We start from the raw sequence: 20,212 nt of genomic DNA, 5'->3' as shown, positions 1-20,212 counted from the left end.
CAGTTGGTTGAGCATCTGACTCTTGATTTCAGCCCAGGTCATGATCCCAGGGTCATGGGATCAAGCCTCACATTGGGCTCTGAGTGGCACCTGCTTAAAATTCTCTCTCTCTCTCCCTCTGCCTCTCTCCCCGATGTGCTCTCTCTCTCTAAAATTAAAAAAAAAATTAATAAAAAATTATTTTATTAAAAAAATTTTAATATCTATTCATTTTTGAGAGACAGAGAGAGACAAAGTATGAGCAGGTGAGGGGCATAGAGAGAGGGAGGCACAGAATCCCAAGTAGGCTCCAGGCTCTGAGCTGTCAGCACAGAGCCCCACATGGGGCTCCAACCCATGAACCATGAGATCATGACCTGAACTGAAGTCGGTGGCTTAACTGACTGAGCCACCCAGGTGTGCCTAAAATAAAATAAATTAAAGAAGAAGAAGAAGAAGAAGAAGAAGAAGAAGAAGAAGAAGAAGAAAAGAGAGGAAATAAGGCCAGAGCAAATTATGTGAAGCCTCTTGGACCATTGTAAAGACTTTATTACTCTGAAGAGATGAGGAGGCATTGGAAGATTGCCATGATCTGATCTGTTTTAACAGGAGGATCCCTGGGGTTGCTGAACTGGGAATAGGTCAGAGGCAAGGGTGAAGGCAAGGCGACCAGCTGCAGGGAGAGAAGATGATGGCTGGGACATGGGCAATACTAGTGGAAGTGGAAGAGAGTAAGAGGATACTGGACAAATTTTCAGGGTAGAACCTACTGGATGTACCGATAAGTCAGATATGGGTTGTGAGAACAAGAAGTCAAGGGATCTTGGAGATCCCTTCATACCAATATATAAAGAAAAACAAAAAAATTAGATAACCATAAAAAATCATATTTAATATTCTGAAAATAAATATTTAAATACTTCACATAATCTCTATCCGTTCCTTTGAGCCACCACCTATCCCACGGAGGCGGGTGCGCGAGTCTCTCCACGCTCAGCCCCACCCCTAGGGCCTCGGCCCCGCCCCTGAACCCGCCCTGCCGCCCTCCCACAGCCAGCCTGCCAGTTCCGGCCCTTGTTACCAAGGTGATCGCGGGCGCCTGTGCGGCGTCCCGGAGGGTTCCGCCGTTCCCCAAGAGGCTGCGGTTGCTACGGTGACCGACTGCGCTATCTGCGTGTGGGACTCTTTCCGCTGTGAGCCCCGCCCAGACCCCGTCCCCGACGCCCTGGATTCGTCAGAAGCCGGCGGGTCTCGCGTGGTGCTCGTTGCCATGGTGATCGCTGCCCGGGGCCCAGCCTGACCAGGTCACCAAGCTTCTGGAGCCTTCGCAACCTCCGTGGGTGAGTCCGCCATACCCTTGCCCCAACCTCGTTCGCCCCTGTATGGGCTTGTCCCGGAGGCCCTATTTGGGAGGGCTCCGCGTCCCCGCCCACCTCTCACCGAGGTAACCTTAAAGCCGAGGCCTGCAGCCCCGGGGCCTCATTCCCTGAGCGCCCACCTCGGGCCAGGCCCGTGTTGGTCCTGAAGGAGAGTCAGATCAGATCCGGGAGGACGATAGGCCTGGTTAAGGCCTCGGCCAAGGCCACCCTCGTGGGGAAAGGGGGAAGACAGAAGATGCAGGACTGTTGAATAGGCCTGAGGGGCCAGGCGCTGGGCAAGGTGAGGGGGTACAGGGAAACGCCTGTGGGCTGAAACCTAAGCCCCCCCCCCTCCCCCGCCCCCGACCCAAACCTTAATCCCTTAGAGACTAGGAGCAAGGGACCACCCCTCCCCACCCCAATTCCACTTCCTCCACCTGGGCTATGATGCACAGCTCAGCGTTTGTGCAATGCCTCACTCGCACCCCAGTGATAAGTTCAGAGAGCAGCCTCTCCTCTCCTGGTTGGATACCTGGCAGAAGGAGACCCAGGTCTTCCTGAATCCCAGGCAGGACTAGGAAAGCCTGGTCCCCTCCACCCCCACCCCAACCATACTGTCTGCAGATGGAAAGAGATGACCTCTGGCCAGTATCCCTGACTGAGAAGGAGGCCAGGATCAATGTTTAAAGCTGCTGAGAAGTTAAACATAAACTTGAGGCTGAGTCCCCAGGGTTTTGCACAGCTCCCTAACTCTCCCCTGGTTGGGTCCACAGGACATTCTGGAAGGATGAGGTCCTCCCTGACGCCTTTGGGGCCACCTGTGAGCCGGGACCGCATCATCACCAGCTTCCCTAAGGTAGAGAGTCATTAGGCCAGCCCTTTATGTGTGTTTCATGTCCAAATCCACATTTCCCCACCTGCATTCATCACTGGAAACAAAGCTCAGGAGCCTAGGAGGTCAGTCCCTCGCTAACAGACCCTGGGAACTTACCAGAGTTTAGAGAAGCAGGGAGATTTGGTGTTGACTCTCCCAAAGTGGACCAGCAAGTTAAGGGTGACACCAGGAGACAGGGTGGCATGGAGGTTAAAGGCACAGACTTTGCTGTCAGACAGTCCTGGGTGTGAATCCTGACTCTGTCATTTGACTGTGTGACTGTGAGCACGTCACTCAACCTCTCAGCTGCTGATACATAAGGATAACTCCTCTCACACTGGGTGCCTGGCTCTTGGTAAATAGGAGCTCCCTTACCCACGTTGTGGGTATTTCTGCCTTTCTCATTATTACTACTGTTATCAAAATAGTATTCTAGTTTCCTGAAACCAAATCCGGGGGTATCCCTCTTTACCATTCGGCTTGGTTCCTGCTGAAAACCCACAGCTCTCTGCCATGTGTATTAAAATCCAGTATTAATTGCATCAGGGGATGCAAATCAGTACAACCCCTGTAGGGGGCAGTGAGACAGTATTTCCCACCTCTGTGCTGCCCCTGCCTTCTGATCCAGCCATTCAAGGCCAGGCATTGAAGCAATTTGTAAAACAGGTCAGACACAATGTAAATGTCCTCCAGAGGGGGCTGCTTCAACAGCAAAATGCTACTTCCTAACAGACGTGAGGAAGAATGAGGCTTCCTTCCCTTCAGGAGCCGATGTACAGTAATGGCTAAAGTCAATTAAGTAAAATGCAAGGAAGGGAACAGTGTGTAGTGTACTTCCATGGGTGGAAAAAAGGAGAGGGGAGAAAACAAATGTATGTGTTTGTACATGCCAAAAATACCTCTGGAAGGACACATGAGATGCTGCTGTCAGTGGTTGCCTCCATGTGACTTGGGACAGGCATGGAGGGAAAATTCCTCTCTGTAGAGTGACCTCTTTTCTTGAGTTCTGTGCCCAGACTGGTAAGGAGGAAGAAGCTGGCTGTAGGACTTTGGGTAATTTGGGTCTGCAACCATATCTTCTCACCTTTTCTTCCTCTACACACCCACAGAGAAAGCTGTGGTGCCTCAGATCTGTGGACAATTCCCCCAGAATTTTCCATCTCAACAGAAGCCCAGGCAATTGCTTCCCTAGAAAGCTTGACAGTGGTAACCAGGGATGATGGACACAGATGTTTCATGAGGCAAAAGGAAGGGAAGTGTGATGGGCACAAAACAGTTCAGGGACAGAGGACCCCATTTACAGAGAAGACCAACAAGGTTCAGAGAGGTAGGGAGAGCTGCCTGGCATCACACAGCTGGGTGTGGCAGAGCCAGGACTTGATGTGGGTCTGACTCCAGAGCTCCAACCTTCCCCTACCCTGGGGCATCCATCGTGTTTTCACAGAGGGTAATATTCTCCCCACTCCCATCTGTGGCATTTCATCTTGTATCCCAGGGCCACACCATTTCACACCTGAGAAATTCATGGTCAGTAACTCCTGTTACTCTGTGCCTCAGTTTCCCTGTATCCAAAATCAGCCCACGCTTCCTGCCCAGTCTTCTTTATTACATTTCTTCAGTGCATCCAAAATGGTGGGATTCCTCTAATGACCACTTTGGCCAGGCTGGCCCCTGTTTTGAAGCCGACATGGAAGTCGACAAGAAAAAGCAGCCAGCTTTCTCCTAAAGTAGCTGACACTGTTCCACATGAATGTGGGCCACGGGGCTAAGCTGTTCACCTGCATTACCCCTTTGATCCTTCAACGACCATATGAAGAGGTGCTGTTATGAGTATTCCCACTTTACAGATGAGGAAACGGGCCTACTGAGATGTTGTGACTTACCCTTTTGTAAAGCTCCTTCCACTGTCCCTGCTTCCTCTGTCCCACATGGAGCTGTGGGGGCACATGGGCCAGGGAAGAGCCCATCTCAGTGCCTGGGAACACAGAAGAAATACTAGGGCTAAGGGAGGAGGTGGAACTCTTGCCATAGGGGAGCTGTGGGTCCAAGCAGTGCCCCTCTGAAGGACACAGAGGGCGGCCCAGGGGACTACTGCCATATCATGGCAGAGAACACCAACAGCTTCCAACGATGCCCTTCTCCCCGTGTCCTTACCACGCTCCATCCTTAGCCTCCGCCAATCTGAGAGTAAAACATAACAGTCACCTTCAGCTTGTTTAATATCGTCTTTTCCAATTATAAAACAAAAGTGCACTCAACATGTGTCATGACCTCTTAATAGCTGTGAACATTTGCTGAGCGCTTAATATGTGCCAGGCTGGGTCTGCCCTGATGGCTTTACAACATTATTTCATTCTACGCCTCCAGGCTTCTGAGGTCTTAACAGATGGGGAAATTAAAGTTCAGAGACATTAGACAGCTGTCTGGGATCACACAGCAGCTAAGAGTGGACACAGGTCCTCCTCTTCCTGTTTAAGAGAGATCGTACTCTTAAACCATAACCCAGTTTTGCCTTCCAAGAAATGTGGAAGATGAAAAGAGCCCTCCAGGACATTTCCCATGTGCACATATGCATATTTTTAAAGAAAAATGGCACCCAAGATCTGTAGAAAGTATGGAAGGACCTTGGAGGCTAAAAGGGCCCTCATAGCCCACCCCTCATCTCACCCTGAGGGGCCCTGAGAGGACAGAGATCTGCCAAATGCCCACAGCAAAGGCACAGCTGCCCCAGGCTAGACCCAGCTCTCCAAGTCACCACCCGGGTTCTTTGGTCTGGCCTGGCCTCTGCTGTTGCTCCTCAGGACTCACAAGACCCTGGAGCCTCAGGGCCACTGATGGGATAGAAGACAGATGTGACAGAGGGATCAGAGAAAGCTAATGAAGCTGGAGCTTCGAGGCTGGGGCAGGAGAGAATGCTGGGAAACAAGTCACCACCTCGCTGCCCTGCTTGGTGATGGAGCCGTGGCTTCACAGGGTACAGTGCCCACCTGTTTGTCTGTCTTTCTCCAGTGGTACACCCCTGGCGCCTGCCTGCAGCTCAAGGAGCACTTTCACGGGCAGGTCAGCAGCACCTGCCAGAGCAGGAACACGGGGACTGTCGGGTGAGTGACCCCACATGCCAGGGGGTGCAGGATGTGTGAGGAGGTGGCAAGAAGGAATGAATGCATGGATAAATGTATGAACGAACAAATGAAACACAGAGATGACACCTGTGCAGCCCAGTACAGGCCTGGAGCTGATGGGGATTTTGATCTGGCTTTGCTTGACCCACCTGTGCCATAGAGAACAGCTTTCCCTTTTCTCAGTAAGTTGCGCCATGACTTTTCAGCCTGAGGTCTCTCTCCATGTATGTCTGCTTGCTCTGTCTGGAATGTCTTTCCTACTCTTTCAGCTCACAGTCTAGTGTCAGGGGAGTCCCCCATCACCCCTGCTCCCCAGCCTGGGCTGGGTGGGGTGCCCCGCCTGTGTGCTTCTGGGTCCCAAGGACTTAGCTCACAGAATTCTGAGTTTGTCTATCTGGATTCCTCACGAGACCTAGCCTGTGAGGGCATGGGCCGTGTCTGTCCTGTTCCCTCCTCGGCAGCACCTGGTACCACCTCATTCCTGTAGCGCCTGGCACCGCCTCGTTCCTGCCTTGGCAGCAGCCAGCTCTGCCAGCACAGGGAGTTAGCAGTTACTCTTCTTGACAGACAGGGACCAGGGCCTGCTTCTGCCTCTCCTCCTGAGGAGCTCACAGTCTGCTCAGGCAGTCCGCTGAGCTCACAGGTGTCGCACGGTGTAGTGAGGTGGCAGCGGACACCCAGCACTGAGGTTCCCAAGGTGGCACAAGGTGAGGCTTCACTCAGGTCAGAATAGCCAAAGCAGCCATGGTCATGGGCTGAGAGCATTGGCCACCAGTTAGGACGTACTGGTTCCTTATAAGGTGCTTCACGCAGATGACCTCTCTGACCCTTAACAACAGCTCTGGGACGTGCAGAAACTGAGGCACGGTGGGTACCCCCACAGTACCTCAGCAGTACCTTTACTCCTTCATCTGGGAAGTGGAGTCAGGGCCGCCCTGCTCCAGAACTAGAAGCCAGCTGGGAGCAGAGAAGACACAGCCGCTGCACTCTCGGACATGACCAGGGGAGCTGCACCGGGTCACCAGGTGACACAAGTGCCTTCTCGCAGTCTGCTGGCAGACGGAGTGCCTGGTCAGATGTTTGCCCATTGAGCTCCTGTGGCTCGAGCTGCAGAAACTTAAAGTATCACCAGGAGTCCCAGGCATGCTGCCGCAGGGAGTGCAGGACACGCACAGGGTGAGGCTGTGGCTGTTCTCAGTGAGCAGGGTCCCTGGGGAGCCCAAGAACTTCAGAGCCGGTTGGCCTCAAGCCACAGCCTGGTGCCGTGTCCTGGTCTGACCCCTGTCCACTCCTCACCTCTTGGAGCCTGCCTGGACCTTGCAGATACCTCCAAGGCAGTTGGTGGCCATGGTGTCCTGGTCAGGGAGCACCTGCTTGCAAAGAGCAAGAGCCCATGCAGCCCCAGGGGTGGGTATGAGCATGCAGGGGCTCTCTTCCCCCATGCCTTTATTCCCTGCACATGGGTGTTATGTCTGCATCAGTGGCTCCCGGTTCCTTACTGCACCCCCAGCTTGTAAATCACACCACCTAGGACTCCTCCCTCCACCCCGTCAGCCCAAGACTCAGCCTCTCATCATGCCCATTCTTATCCTCATGACAGAGCCTCGCCCAGTGGCACAAGGGTATGGCCCCAGAAACGGCAGAGTCCCCAGAACAAATGCAGGCCCTCCTGCCCTCCCCTTTGAATACCAGGGATGGGGCTAGACATCCCAGAGTGTCTCAGCAGGTGGCCTGTCCCCTGTCAAGGATTGAGGGGTGGTTCATGAGTGGGGAGCTCAGGGAAGGAAGGGCCCATATGTGTGAAGATGCTCTGTGGCCAAGCTTGAGAGCAACACACCCATATCCCTCACAGGCTCAGACTCTCCAAGGTGGTTGTCGTTGGCGATCTCTACGTGGGCAAGACCAGCCTCATCCACAGGTATGCCTGCCGCCACACCTCCCAGCACCGGTTGTCACACTTTTGCCTGGGAGGCCCATATAACTTTGTCGTAGTCAAAACTGCTTGGTTGATGGGAACCATGTCTCCAGAGGGGGTACAGGGAACCAGGGAGTGGCAGGTCAGGAGAAGGAGGGCGCAGCATCCCAGGAGCCTGGCATTCATGACACCATACCCTGGGACCACGGGCTCATACCTCATTGGCCCTGACCTGCAGTGTTTGCCTTCCAGGCTGCTGCTCCACCCCCACAAAGCTCTTGTTGGCAGCTCCATCCATCTAGGGTCTATCCCTGTGGACCATCATCTCCTTATATTCCCTACAGGGTGAATTTTTCGTTGCCTGCAGACTTTGGCTGTCGTGAGCAAAGCTTCCACACACAGCCTCTCTGATGACTCCCTCAACTCCCGCAGGTTTTGCAAGAATGTTTTTGACCGTGACTACAAGGCCACCATCGGGGTAGACTTTGAAATCGAGCGCTTTGAGATTGCTGGGATTCCCTATAGCCTCCAAATGTAAGTCGCCATCATGTCACAGCATTTCCTGTGTGGCTCATGGGTGGACTTTGCGGAGGAGACCCTTGGGGAAAGCCTTGGTAAGCTCCTTGTTGACTGTGCCCTATGGTGCCCAGTGAGGACCTGTCTGGACAAACAGGAACAGTTATGTGAAACTGGACTTCTCCAGTTCCCCGAGGCCCTGTATACTCCCTCAGTCCCCATGGGTGTCTCACATTGGTCATCAGACCTGGGAAAGTCCTCACAGACCAATGAGCCTACTCACCCTCATTCTCTCTTAATGCCCACCCCTCAGGTTCTGGCTCCGGGTCCAGGTCTGCCTGGCCCCTGGTGATCCCAGTCACCTCAGGCCTGTGAGCATCTGTTCTCATCTGGAAAATGGAGCCAAAAGGCACCTAGTCCATGTGCCTTCCTCAGGCCTGATGTACCACCCCCACCCCCACCCCCTGCCCTCGCTCGGCTCCATCTCCCTCTGTCTGTCTGCTTCCCTGCCAGACCCCATGTCTCTGCCTCTCAGTGACCCACTGGCTTCAGCCTCTCCCTCCAGTTTCCGTCAGAACAGCCCAGAGTCTTTTCCCCAGCCTCACACTTTCCCACTAGAGCTCTGGACCTTACCTTCCTTCTCCTCTGTCACCTGGAGGATACTGCAGGCCTCTCTGTGTCACCAGCCCTACCCTCTCCTGTGTGGCTTCCTCCCCGCTTCCAGGCTGCCCTGCATGGCACATTCTATGCTCTCTGCCCAGCTGCTCCTATACCTCCTCTTGCCTACTGCCTCTGTCCTGGTCCCCTTCTCTTTTCTCTCTCCCTGGGGTTCACCCCTGCTCCTCTGGTTTCATTTCTCCATCCTCTATGCCCTGCTTGGGCTTAGCCGGGGAATCTATGGTCATCAAGATGGAGGTCACCCTCTCATAGACCTCAGTTCCTAACTCTGTCATGATAATGTCTGCTTCCCTGAGGACAGCCCCAGTGCATCCCTAGTGATACAGGTGGCACTGCTGAATCTTGCACAAGGGAGAGTACAGGGCCAGACCGAGCAGAAGAGGCTGTGAAAATGCAGGGCTGTGGGATCAAGGGGCTCTGGAGCCAGGAGAGCTGAGGAACACAGAGCTGATGGGGCAGCCTAGGTGGAGCCGTGCAGAGAATGGCCTGTGCTGGGCTCCCCGTTGTGGCCACTGGCCACATCTAACTAGAATGTCCTGGCTTGGCTTCTTATTGTCCTACATTGAAGCCACTGCTAGCTATCCATCTGGCCCCACCTCCAGGCCACCCTCCAGCTTCCCATCCAGAGTCATCTTCAGAAATGAAAGACAATATGAATGAATTAATGAAAGAATAGAGTCAAAATGTTCTGCGTCATGCTGAATCACATGAAAACATTTCAGACTTTTGAGGTCTTATTCATGGCTTGTCTACTTTTCCATTTGCTGAAGAGTTAAATTCTGATCTATTTATTTTTTTTAACATTTATTTATTTTTGAGAGACAGAGTGAGCATGAGCAGGAGAGGGGCAGACAGGGACACACACACACAGAATCCGAAGCAGGCTTCAGGCTCTGAGCTGTCAGCACAGGGCTTGAACCCATGAACTGTGAGATCATGACCCGAGCCGAAGTCGGATGCTCAACCGACTGAGCCACCCAGGCACCCCAATCTATTATTTTTAAAAGGGAATGGATTTTCAGGTTTAGGCCTGCATATTGATTACCTGCCTGGTTCTAAACCAGAGCAAGTAGATCTCAGCATGGGTGTCCCCCCTCTCCTATAGTGTGCTCATGGCAGACATCATTAATCGATTGTTGCATTCTTTTCCATAAAGTCAGGGCTGTGCCCCTCCAGAGAGCCAGAGCTCAGAGTCACCCAGGAGATGCAAACCATGTCCCTGTTATATACTCCCACCCCTCCAACCCAGAAACCTGAGCATACCCTCTGCTGCAGTACAGAATGTTGAAGCCATGGCCCAGCCACACATGAGCAAGGGCAGATCCATAGCTGGCAGCCTAGACTGGAGCCCCATTCCCATTCACAGGGCCTCCCCTGCAGGTGGATTTCCACATCTTCAGAGCAAGCATATCAGGGAACATACTCTCTTTTTTAATGGCATCGTCCAAAGGGACTAAGCTACAACTCCATTTATCCAGGCAGTAGAACTACTTGGGCCATGCCCCTCCTCCATTGGCATGGTGAATCCAGCCAGGAAGCTCCCCCATGGGGCACCTTAGGAAGAGATCATGAGGAATTGGTGGGCGGGGACTACTGGCTGGTAGCTGGGACGGGCCCTCAGGCCTGCCCACCCACAGCCCCACTAGCCTGCTGGCTCAGACCACTGCAATTGCTTAATCTGACACCTCTCTGTTTCCCTTTCTGTCTCTGCCACCACACAGCTGGGACACAGCAGGGCAGGAGAAGTTCAAGTGCATTGCATCTGCCTACTACCGGGGTGCCCAGGGTGAGCATCTGGGTGATGGCAATGGTGGGGCCCTCAACCACGTACAGCAGGAGGCTCCCACTGGGCTTATAACAAGAAGTCCAGGTCCTCCACGCAGACACCAAATCTGTCCTCCGAGAACCACTGAGAAAATTCCTGGCCAGTCCTCTGGGATAAAGAAACTGCCTTCCAGCCAGCCCGGCCTGTGGTTGGCCTCCGCAGTCACATCCTTCAGGGACCCTGTGCTGGTGGCTGCTCCCTGTGAGTCTCAGCCAGTTTCAGCTCAGAAGGATGCTCAGAGAGGGAGATGCATGTCTAGAAACCCCCTAAAAAGAAAAGAGCATAGTCGACTCCTGGAGGAGGTGCAGGGAGGCTAGGCTGGAGGGGAGGAGTGGCAGGGCCACAGGAGGACTGCACCTGCAGATGGGGGGCAGTGGGGGTGGCCCGGGCACTGGGCAGGCCTCCCAGGCAGTAGGCAGCAGCATAAGCTCCCCACTCCAACCCCAGCTTCCCAGGAAGAAGGGGTTTCAATGGGAGACATGAGAACCGCTCACAGGCTCCAGAACCAGGCTCAAGTTTTGAGGCACAATTATGTCTACTCAGTACTAGTGTAAAGAAACTACAAGTTTCCATTTGAGATTTGAGAAAAGCAGAAACAGGAAACAAACCATGAGCACTTTGGCTGTGGGTTGGAGTTCCTGCACTGGCACGTCTTCTCAGGGGCATGACACACCCTGAGGATGAGGTGTGAGCCACCGGGACACCTCTGGGAACTGCACCCTGGCCCACCACCATCAAGGTCCTCAGTATCCTCCTTCATTTCCATTCTTTTCTGCCTCAGGCGGCCTCCTACAACCTTCAGCCAAGGTGCAGAGGAAGGTTCTGCCCAGCCCCGCTCACTTCTCCAGGGCCACTCTGGAATGTCCTCCACATGGGGCTTCCCTCAGGACTCCCAACGGGCTCCTGGACACCCTGGACAAAACGGGTCCAGGGCGGAGCCATTGAGGAGAGGCACCTAGGGGGCAGCGGCTGCATCTCCCAATTTTCTGTCTACCTTGCTCCTCAGAAATTGTTTTCCTAAAGCTGGTTGTTGCTAATTATCCTCATAGCCATAGCTGCCATTGGTCAAAATCCCTGCATCAGGCCCTAGATCCAGAGCTTGTAAAATAGCTGTTCTTGTTTAATCCTCACGGCAACCCTGATAGCCTGAGATATCATTCTCACTGCTTCACAGATGGGGAAACTGAGGCTCTCAGCTGTTAAAACCCTCATCTGAGCTCCCTCAGCTGTAAGTGGCAGAAGAGAATTTTGAACACAGGAGCCCATGAGCTCATCTTGCCTCCCTGGATAACCCCTGGGGCTGGACCTCTGGATATGGGTTGGAAAGGGTGGTGGGTAGGTAGGTCCCAAGGGGCCGCTAGGAAGTGTCTCTTCCCCAGCCCCCATAGTGGGGACCAGAGCTGACTGCCTGGGGGACGACTCTGGCAGTTGTGTGGGAGCCAGGCTCCTCTCTGGGTTTCTCCTGGGGAGCAGGGAGCTGCATGAGGGGAGCCCTTCCTGGTCACACCATGTTGGCCTCACCTGCTGCTGACCTGCTCTTGGCTTCTCCCTGTGTGTACAGTGATCATCACAGCCTTTGACCTCACTGATGTGCAGACTCTGGAGCACACCAGGCAAGTCTGGGACTCTGTGGCCCCTGTGGTCCTCTTGGGTTTGGGAACACCCACGAGCTGGGCCCCCATTGGTGGGTGCACATGACCAGGCTCACTTGTCAGAACTGACTGCCCACAGGCCACTTACTGTCCAATTTGCCAAATTATCCTTTAAAATTTGCATCCATCTGCTGAAGGCAGGGCCAGTTCAGGATACATGGGCAGCCCAGTCATACTGGGGCCAGCACTCATAAGGTCCTGCCTTTGCTTTTCTTTTCTTTTTTCTTTTTTTAATGCTTATTTATTTTGTGTGCATGGAGGAAGGGCAGAGAGAGAGGGAGACAGAGTTTCTGGAGGGGGCTCTCTGCACAGCAGGGAGCCTGATGCGGGCTCGAACTCACAAACCATGAAAGCATGACCTGAGCTGAAGTCGGACGTTTAATTGACTGAGCCCCACCAGGCGCCCTGAGCCTGCATTTGCTTTAATGCTCTGCTGTCATCATCTTGAAAGCTTTAATAATTGCTGGAGGAGGGGCCTCACATTTTCACTTTGCTCTGGGTCCTACAAATGACGTATATCCAGTCCTGTCTGAAGGGATAGTATTTGCTGTCTTGGGTAGAGATCAGTCAGGAGACCTGGTAACATGACCAATTCTCGGAGGCCATCTGCTTCTGCTGGGAATTGGGAATTGACCAAAGTCCTTTCACCTCACTTGGGCTTGGGGCATTCATATCCAGCTTCTCCCAAACCCCATGAGGGAGGCTGGGGTGATTGTTTAAGTTGATGAAAGGACAGCACTCACCCAAGCTGACACAGGGTGAGGGCACTGCCAGGGTCTTCACCTCCCCTGACAAGTGCTTTTGCATTCCCACCCACCTTCAGTCCAGCTGGTAGCAGGACCAGCGCCCCACTCAGCCAGCTGGGTCTAGGTGCCCTCCCTGCAACTGGAGGCTCAATGCTCCCAGCTCTGGGGTGGACCCAGGTCTGCACCCTCCATTCCCTGGTCTTCTTCAGACGTCTCTAGGGAGACAGATGCCCTCCTCAGCCTGTCTTCCTTCTGTGCATTCCAGACAGTGGCTGGAGGATGCACTAAGGGAGAACGAGCCGGGCTCCTGCTTCGTGTTCCTCGTGGGAACCAAGAAGGACCTTCTGGTGAGCACGCCAGAGCTAGAGGCTTAGGATGGCACCCGAGAAAATGCATCCACTTTCAGCCTAAGCTTGGAGAATGGAGGGTGGTGCTGACATGCCTAGATGGGGATTTGGAGGCCAGGAACTGAAAGTTAGGGGCACCTGAGTTCCCTGTTCCTGTTTTGTCTTGTCTGAGGGATCACTGGGGTCTCACCCCTGGGGATGTGTACCCCCACCCGTGCACTGAGGCTGCCCATCCCAGGGTGACATGGGGAGGGAGGAGGCGCAGTAGGAAGTGCCTCCCCACAGGGAGGGCCTGGAAAGCTGGGTCAGGAGGGCTGCTTCTCCCAGTCAGGGGCTGCATGTGAGCAGGCAGAAGTGGAGGCTGTGCGCCTGGCCAGCGAGATGCGGGCGGAGTACTGGTCGGTGTCAGCTAAGACAGGTGAGTTGCCACAGTGCGTGCAGAGCTTCCTTCTGTGTCTCTATGAAATGCTTGAGTCACAGCCAGCTGTGCTGGTGACGATGCAGGGCCTTCCATTGCTTGAGAGGAGTCTCCCATCCCTAAAGGCAGACTAGGAGCCCTCCCCCATGGGCAACAGGAATAGCGACACCTGGCCCTATGCTTGTGTTCTGTAATGCAACCCCCTCCCTCCTTGAGTCAGATCCATTTTATCCCTGTGGGTCATGTCCAGGGTCATAGGGAGGAAGTAACAGGGCTGGGATTGGAATATAGCCCTCACCTGTAACCACTGTACCATTCTGCCCACCCCCCACCTGAGGTAGCCGGGTAAGAAGTACCTCCTGGCACATAGAAGGGTCCAGTAACTGGGGGCTCCCACCCCTTCCTCGGGTGTCATCGTGAAAGACACTGCAACATTGCTCATGGCCCCCTGGCCCTCATCCACATCCCACCCATCTGTCCTCCAGCCACACTGGGCCCCAGCCACAGTGAGCCCTCGGTCCCTGTGCCACCTTCACCCATGAGCCACTGTTTACTTCAGCCCTGGCAAGATGCCTAACATCTCTCAGCCTCAGTGTCCTCATCTGAGAAATGGGTGATGCTTTCTATCTCATCTTGTTTTTACTGTAAAAACATGTTGTCTTAAATTATAAAAGCCATGTGTATTCATGGTGGAAAAGTTAGAAAATGCAGAGAAGCAAAGGACACACTTTAAAAACACAGGTTGTTGCCAGGGATGAAATGAAATAACATGCAGTTATTGCATGGCTCATAGAAGGCCCCAGCGGCTCTGGGGACTCAGGCATTATGCCTTGTAGTCCTTGCCCTGGGTGAGGGGCTGCGGTAAACACCTGGCCAGGGACTTGGTGAGGTAATGGTGGGATAGGCACCACGGGTGGAAGCACAACTTCCAGCCTGACACAGATAAGAGTGTGGCAATGGCCATGCCCAGTTCCCTCTGCCCCTTCCTGACAACATCCACAGTGCCTATGAGAACCCACCCTCTTAGAGTAACAGCACATTCATTGAGAATTCTCCTATGGGCCAAGCAGGATTGCCCTGAGCAGTTGTATAGGTTGTTAGCTGCACAAGGGTCATGTGCATGTCAGGAGTTGGAATCTAGCCCTGTGCCCAGGTGGGTGGCCTCCTCCACCTGGAGGAGGATGCACAAAGGCTCCGTGTGGAAGTTGACAGAACATTAATCTTCACAACTGCTCACTGGACAGGTGCTCAAAAGTGACAAGAGAGCAGACACCCTCTGATCTCCACACATCCCAGTGCCTGGCCCACAGGAGATGTTCAGTGGCGAATAATTGGAAGAGTAGATGCTGGGAAACCAAGCCTCAGATTTGAGGGAGCTGCCAGGGCAGGGGGCCCCAGAGCCCCCTGAGGTGGGAGGCCGGGCCAGCCCACCCCATCCCTTGCACTGTGCCGCCTCAGGAAGCCCCACAGGCGGGCCACCCTGGCTCCCGCACCTGCTGGCTCACAAATTCGTTTGTGGGTGAGGGGAGAGGCGACAGGGTCAGGGCTGTCTCTTGGGCCCACAGGGGAGAATGTGAAGGCGTTCTTCAGCCGCGTAGCTGCCCTGGCATTCGAGCAGTCAGTTCTGCAGGACTTGGAGAGGAGGAGCAGTGCCCAGCTTCAGGTCGGCGACGGAGACCTCATCCGTGCGTACAGACAGCAGGGTGGGGACTGGGGAGCAGGCTTGCAGCCTAAAATCTATGTCCACCATCCCCCTGTCCCAAGAGCCCATTCCCTTAACTCGTCACCCTGTGCTGTCCTCTCTGGGCTATCCTTTTTGCCATTACTCGGACCTCAGGCCCCCAGCCTCCCTGACCCTGCCTGCCAGCTGAGACTCCCTCCCTGGCTCTCCTTGCCCTTCTAGCAGCTTCCTCATGAGCCAGGCTGGGCATCCCTGGCTGCATGGATGTGTCCGGGCTTTGGCTTTTCTAGTCTGTGTCTCTGCCCGTGCTGTTCCGCCACCTAGAATACATCCTAGGCCTCTCAGCCTGTGCCAGGTAATCAGGGCCTTGATTGAGAGGCCCAGGAGGTCAAGCTCAGCTGGGACCAGTGGAGTCACCAGAGGGTACCAGCGGCAGGGGAGGGAGGCTGCCCAGTGTCAGCTACAGGTGCTTAGTTGAGGCCATGTGACTTTTTCCAACCTTACAGGAATGGAGGAGAGTCCACCCGAGACCCAGGAGAGCAAGACATCCTCCAGCCTGGGTTGCTGTTAGCTGGGGCCTGCATCCGAAGCCTCTACTCCCTGCACATGCGTGGACAGTGCCTTCCATGACCGTGGAGGGGTGATAGGAAGCCATCCGTGTCTGCCCACGCACCATGCTGAGCCCCAGAGCTCAGCCACTTGTCGTTAGCAGGTCAGGAGCCAGGAAAGACCTGCTCTGGCTGCCCAGGAGCCTCTCACTGCCCAGCTGTGGGTATACTGTGGTGATCATCTGGAAGGCCAGTCCCTCCTATAGATTCACCTGGCCTTGAGAGGCCTCAGGACTACAGATATGAGACACTTGTGCCCCACTATCTCTTACCCTCGGCACACATCAGCTGCCCATGTAGGCACTCTCCCAGCTTTCCTGGGTTGGCCTCAGAATCCTTCTCATCTAAGTGGTCCAGGCAAGCAGGACTTGTCAAAGTCAGCATATGAGGGAAAATCCACCTGTCATCCCTGCTTGGGACTTTTCTGTTCTCAACAGGACTTGAAGTTCTGGGCCTCGGAGCCCCAGGCTTCATCGTCCACTGTCCCTCTGCCACAGACTTATGGGATCCCTCAGCAGCCTTGCCCCTCTGGAGGAGGATGGACAAGATGGTCTCTCAGGCCCCTTTTGGCCAAGGGGTCATCTTTGGCTCGCCTCTGATCCCTGGGATCCTGTCCTATTGGTCAGTGGGTGAGAATGTGCAGAATAGGCTATTCGTGCCCCTCTGGCCCACCTGGACAATGAGTTTCCCTAGCTGTGCTATGGGAAGAAGGCTTCCCAGCTGCCCCTGAGGTAAATTCCTACTACATCCAATGTGCATGGCACTGCCCTGCTGTTACCAGCAATGGTCACCCAGACACTGCTGAGCTGGTGTCCACGGCTGCCCTGCCATCCCTCTCTCCCTCCAGCCTACACAGGAAGGGCCTGGAAAACAAGAAAATGCTGGGTGTGTGCCTCTCAGGACCTTTGTGGTGGCATCCACGTATCTTTCGAGGATATCAGAGGCCCTCCAGAGTCTAGCAAGCTCCTCACCTACACCACCCTGTCCTGCACATCCAGAACCAGAAGGAACAACCCAGGCACCCCTTCCCCAGCTCCTTCCCAGAGTGCCCGCTCTCTCTATACCCTCATCTTACTCTTCTGTGGGAGCTATTGACTACCCCCACCCATCCCACACTCCGCGGCCCTGGGTGGGTGCCTGCTCATCCCTGCCCACCCCATGCCACAAGCAGGTGGGCACATCTGGGCACTTTCCACCTGCTTCTCAGGTGAGCATTTTGCAAACAGCTGTTCTGGTCAGTGCCCTGAACAGTACCCCATACAGTGCCCGGCACACTGCAAGTGCCCAGTGGCGTTCATCGGCTGATAGCGACTGCCAAATGCTGGTTGGGGAAGAACGTGGCATCTTTTTTCTGTTCATTCTCCCTTCACATTTTAGCTGTCTTTTTTTTTATAGCTATAAAATACTTCTTTATATAAATCACACAAAGGAATTATGTACACACTTGTGATAAGCCAAAACAAGACACTACAAAGCTTTGTATATAGACTGAAAGTCCCCCTCCTGTCCCTGGAAGTAAGCATTGTTAATGGCGGTGGGAATCCTCCCAGACTATTCCTGGGCAGCACAACCATGGTTGTGGGCTTGTTTGTTGAACCAGAATGAGCTTCCACCACACATGCTGCCTGGCAGGCTGCATTCTTGTCAACCTGCAGGAGCCCTCTCCACACACCGAACCTACTTGTTCTTTAGCAGCTACCGTTTTCCTTCCCGTGATGGACCAGAGTCCCAAGTGCCCTGCCCCCTGAGGGAGACATTTGGTTTGTGTCCATGTTTTAGCTTTTACCGAAGGTGGTTGGTTCAGTGACCATCTTATAGATGTAGCTTCGCACACTCAGGATTCCCAAAGAGGACTTGCTGGCCCTTCTGTGGCGTGGATCCCCAGCTTGGTCCACTAGACACAATCTTGGGGGGCAGGCAGGTCACATTAGGACCAGGGCTGTGACACACAACAGAAAGTGTCACGGGACGGAGGAGCCTGGTCACAGTGGGCTGGCGCTCTCCAATGGCTGCCTCCCCTCACCCCTTCAGGCCCCAGGGTTGTCGGGGGGGGGGGGGGGGGGAGGGCGGCGACAATAATGGTGTCCTGTTGCTAGCTCCTGAGCTAGAACCAACCACAGTATGTTGTGTGTGCCCACTCTCTGTAAGTGGCCCTTTATTAAACTTTCCCCATGCTGTCCACTGTGTGCTCGGTTGTTTCCCACCAGTTGATTCAGAGTCTCCTCTGTCAGATTCACTTGACAAGCTGACAAAGACATTCTCTTCAAACACCTCAAGACTTGGCTGTAATTTCTGGGGCAGAAACAGGACCATACACAAGTGGTTCAGAAATGGCTTGTCCCTCAGCCCCGTTTCCCTGCCAAGCAGCCTCAGCTTTGGGATGCTGTGTCCCTTACATGGGTCCCCTAGTCAGGTGGTCCCAGTGCCCTGTTGCCCAGGGTTGTGACCCCTAAAAGGGGTTTATTCGCATGTCCTCAACTGCACCCAGCCCTCCTCAGGGTCCCCAGCAGAGCCAGGAAATGAGCTAACCAATCCCTTCCTCTGTCACCCCCTGCTCCCTGAGTCTCCACAGTTTGGGTCAGCCTTCCCCCAGCCCTGCAGCCATGTGACGTGACAAAGCCTCCCCAGTGATTCAGAGTGGGGTACTTGCTCCCAACCTCCCTAATCTTGTGTCCTGGGCACCTGCTGGCCTCTCTCTTGCCCTAGCCCTGCTTTGGGCCACTAGAGTGGGTGGGGGGAGACTGAAGATCCATTCAACTCTCACTTCATCTGAGGGGTGAGATGAGAGCCACCCCCAAATGAACCTCACTCTCCAGAGAGACCCAGGGCATCCTAAGCAGGGAGAGCTCAGGTTACCTAAGATCTAGGTAACTGGGACACAGACATGGACAGAGGGTCACTTACGTTCATACATTCGCACGGATGAGAATTAACATACCTGGGAAAGGACCAGGTTCACAAGGAGTTCAGAGCCTGCAGGGGGGACACGGCGACCAAGGAGGCCCAGGGCAGGGACCGAGAGAAGGCATGAGGTGGGGGGAGCTTTCAGAAGAAGCAGCATGCAGCTTAGGGAGGACCCTCCTCTTCTAGGGGAGAAAGGGCTCCTGAAGACTGGGGGGGGGGGGGGGGACCTGGGTACACCATTGCCCAAGAAGCCCAGGACTTCAGGCGCTGCCCTGATATGAGACCCCCTCCCAGCAGCTCCTGGGCTCCTCTGCCATCTGCTGTGGCTCCCAATGTCACCGCCCATATGTCGGGCCTTCCCCTGAGGGAAGTTGATCGGCAGACGGGAAATGTGGCTGTCACACCGCCTCCGCCTCTTTCCAGGCAGCCCAGATCCTTCCTGGCCTCCACCCCCACATCCAGACGCCTCCCCAGCATTCAGGACCACCAGCCAGCCACCTGTCTGAGCCTGCACCCCAGCCTGCTGTCTACAGGCCCTTTGCTCTGCTTACTCCCTACTCTGTTCAGGAACACATGGTGGGTGGTCTGGGAAACAAAGCAGCCCCAGGGCTCCCTTGTGCCCCACAGGTGGGTGGCACCCCCTGGCCTGAGGGTGCTCTGGGCCTCCGACCACTGGTAGCCACAGCCTAGATCATCTCACAGGCCATGCTTTCAGGAACAAGCTCATCTTGTCTCTGTGAAAGCTGGAAATGACAGCCAGGATACCCCCCTGGGACTCCCTAGCTGTAGGGGCCTCATCAATAATTGATTCTGCAGAAAGCAGGTGGAGTTAAGTTGAGGGGGGCCTGGGAGGGAAGGCCCACACACTCACTCATTGGGAAACCTTGGCCAGGGAAGTCCCACAGAGGTCGCTGCTCCCCACTCTGGGCCTGGGGCTGGTGGTCTGGAGGAGGTGCCCAGCCACGCACTGTCCAGTACAGCACAAGCAAACAGACTAAAGAACAGCTGTATTGATCGCCCTAGTTTTCTGTTTTTGCCTGCAGCTCCCAAGGGCTGACAGATGACAGATGATGGATGACAGATGACAGATGGGGGTCACATGGCCACATCCTGCTTGAAGGGAGCCCTCCTTTGGCCTCCAGCCCCCAGAGCTAGTGAGGATGAGGGTACAGTCAGGACAGGGAAGGAGCAAGAAAAGGCCCAGATTTTCAAGTTGGTCTTAGGGTAGGTGTTACAGCAGAAAGCCTTGCTGTCTAAAAACCATGTCTGACAATCCCACCTGATGGCACAGTGGTCCAGGACACCAATTTGGGACTTGGGCACGCTGGGTTCAAGTCTGTGACCCCTACTTACTGCTGTGTGACTAAGGGATCACTGTGCCTCTCTGAGCCCTTTTCTCTGTGGCTGTGAGGGGGGAAGCAAGTCACATCTATGGAGCCCCTAGCCCCAGGCTGGGCAGCTGGCAAGGGCTGGGTGGATGGAAGCCCCGAAGACTGTGCAAGTCTCATGGGCAAAGCCATTGTGCCCACAAAGTGCCTTTGTACCCGCAGAAAAGGTACCCGCGAACTTCCTTAAAGAGTTAACCGTAG

General features: G+C 54.5%; 2 protein-coding genes across 10 annotated transcripts in view; one reads left to right on the top strand and one right to left on the bottom strand.

Annotated features, from left to right (window-relative positions):
- RSPH14 (radial spoke head 14 homolog) overlaps nucleotides 1-1,161 on the bottom strand; it is an 84,031-nt gene extending 82,870 nt beyond the window's left edge. The window contains exon 1 of the mRNA XM_053205492.1: nucleotides 1,061-1,161. The gene's annotated coding sequence lies outside the window, so the exon portion shown is untranslated. The remainder of the gene's footprint in view (nucleotides 1-1,060) is intronic.
- Nucleotides 1,162-1,181: 20 nt separating this feature from the next.
- Nucleotides 1,182-18,370, top strand: RAB36 (RAB36, member RAS oncogene family). Of its 9 annotated transcripts, none has more exons than XM_053205488.1 (11): nucleotides 1,182-1,319; nucleotides 2,111-2,193; nucleotides 5,221-5,312; nucleotides 7,186-7,251; nucleotides 7,681-7,782; nucleotides 10,164-10,228; nucleotides 11,829-11,884; nucleotides 12,935-13,012; nucleotides 13,340-13,430; nucleotides 14,996-15,093; nucleotides 15,618-17,766. In XM_053205488.1, the coding sequence occupies exons 2-11, from the start codon at nucleotides 2,125-2,127 to the stop codon at nucleotides 15,753-15,755; spliced, it is 855 nt and encodes a 284-aa protein (XP_053061463.1). In that variant the 5' UTR covers nucleotides 1,182-1,319; nucleotides 2,111-2,124; the 3' UTR covers nucleotides 15,756-17,766. The 9 variants fall into 9 exon arrangements, 7 of the variants coding, with proteins under 7 accessions (XP_053061463.1, XP_053061464.1, XP_053061460.1 ...); XM_053205489.1 differs by having other exon boundaries at nucleotides 14,996-15,115; XM_053205485.1 differs by having other exon boundaries at nucleotides 10,164-10,468.
- The last annotated feature ends 1,842 nt before the right edge of the window (nucleotides 18,371-20,212 follow it).

Source organism: Acinonyx jubatus, chromosome D3 (assembly GCF_027475565.1).
Source record: "Acinonyx jubatus isolate Ajub_Pintada_27869175 chromosome D3, VMU_Ajub_asm_v1.0, whole genome shotgun sequence".
NCBI lineage: Eukaryota > Metazoa > Chordata > Mammalia > Carnivora > Felidae > Acinonyx > Acinonyx jubatus.
Note: the sequence above shows the minus strand (reverse complement) of the source record. Positions and strands in the feature narration are given on the sequence as shown.

What these genes read in the sequence shown, in the direction of transcription:
- RAB36 (XM_053205485.1), top strand. Translation starts at nt 2,125, where the DNA reads ATGAGGTCCTCCCTGACGCCTTTGGGGCCACCTGTGAGCCGGGACCGC. An exon ending in CTCTGGAGCACACCAGGCAA is followed by an intron (nt 11,885 to 12,934) that starts GTCTGGGACTCT and finishes CATTCCAGACAG; the next exon opens with TGGCTGGAGGATGCACTAAG. An exon ending in GAACCAAGAAGGACCTTCTG is followed by an intron (nt 13,013 to 13,339) that starts GTGAGCACGCCA and finishes TGCTTCTCCCAG; the next exon opens with TCAGGGGCTGCATGTGAGCA.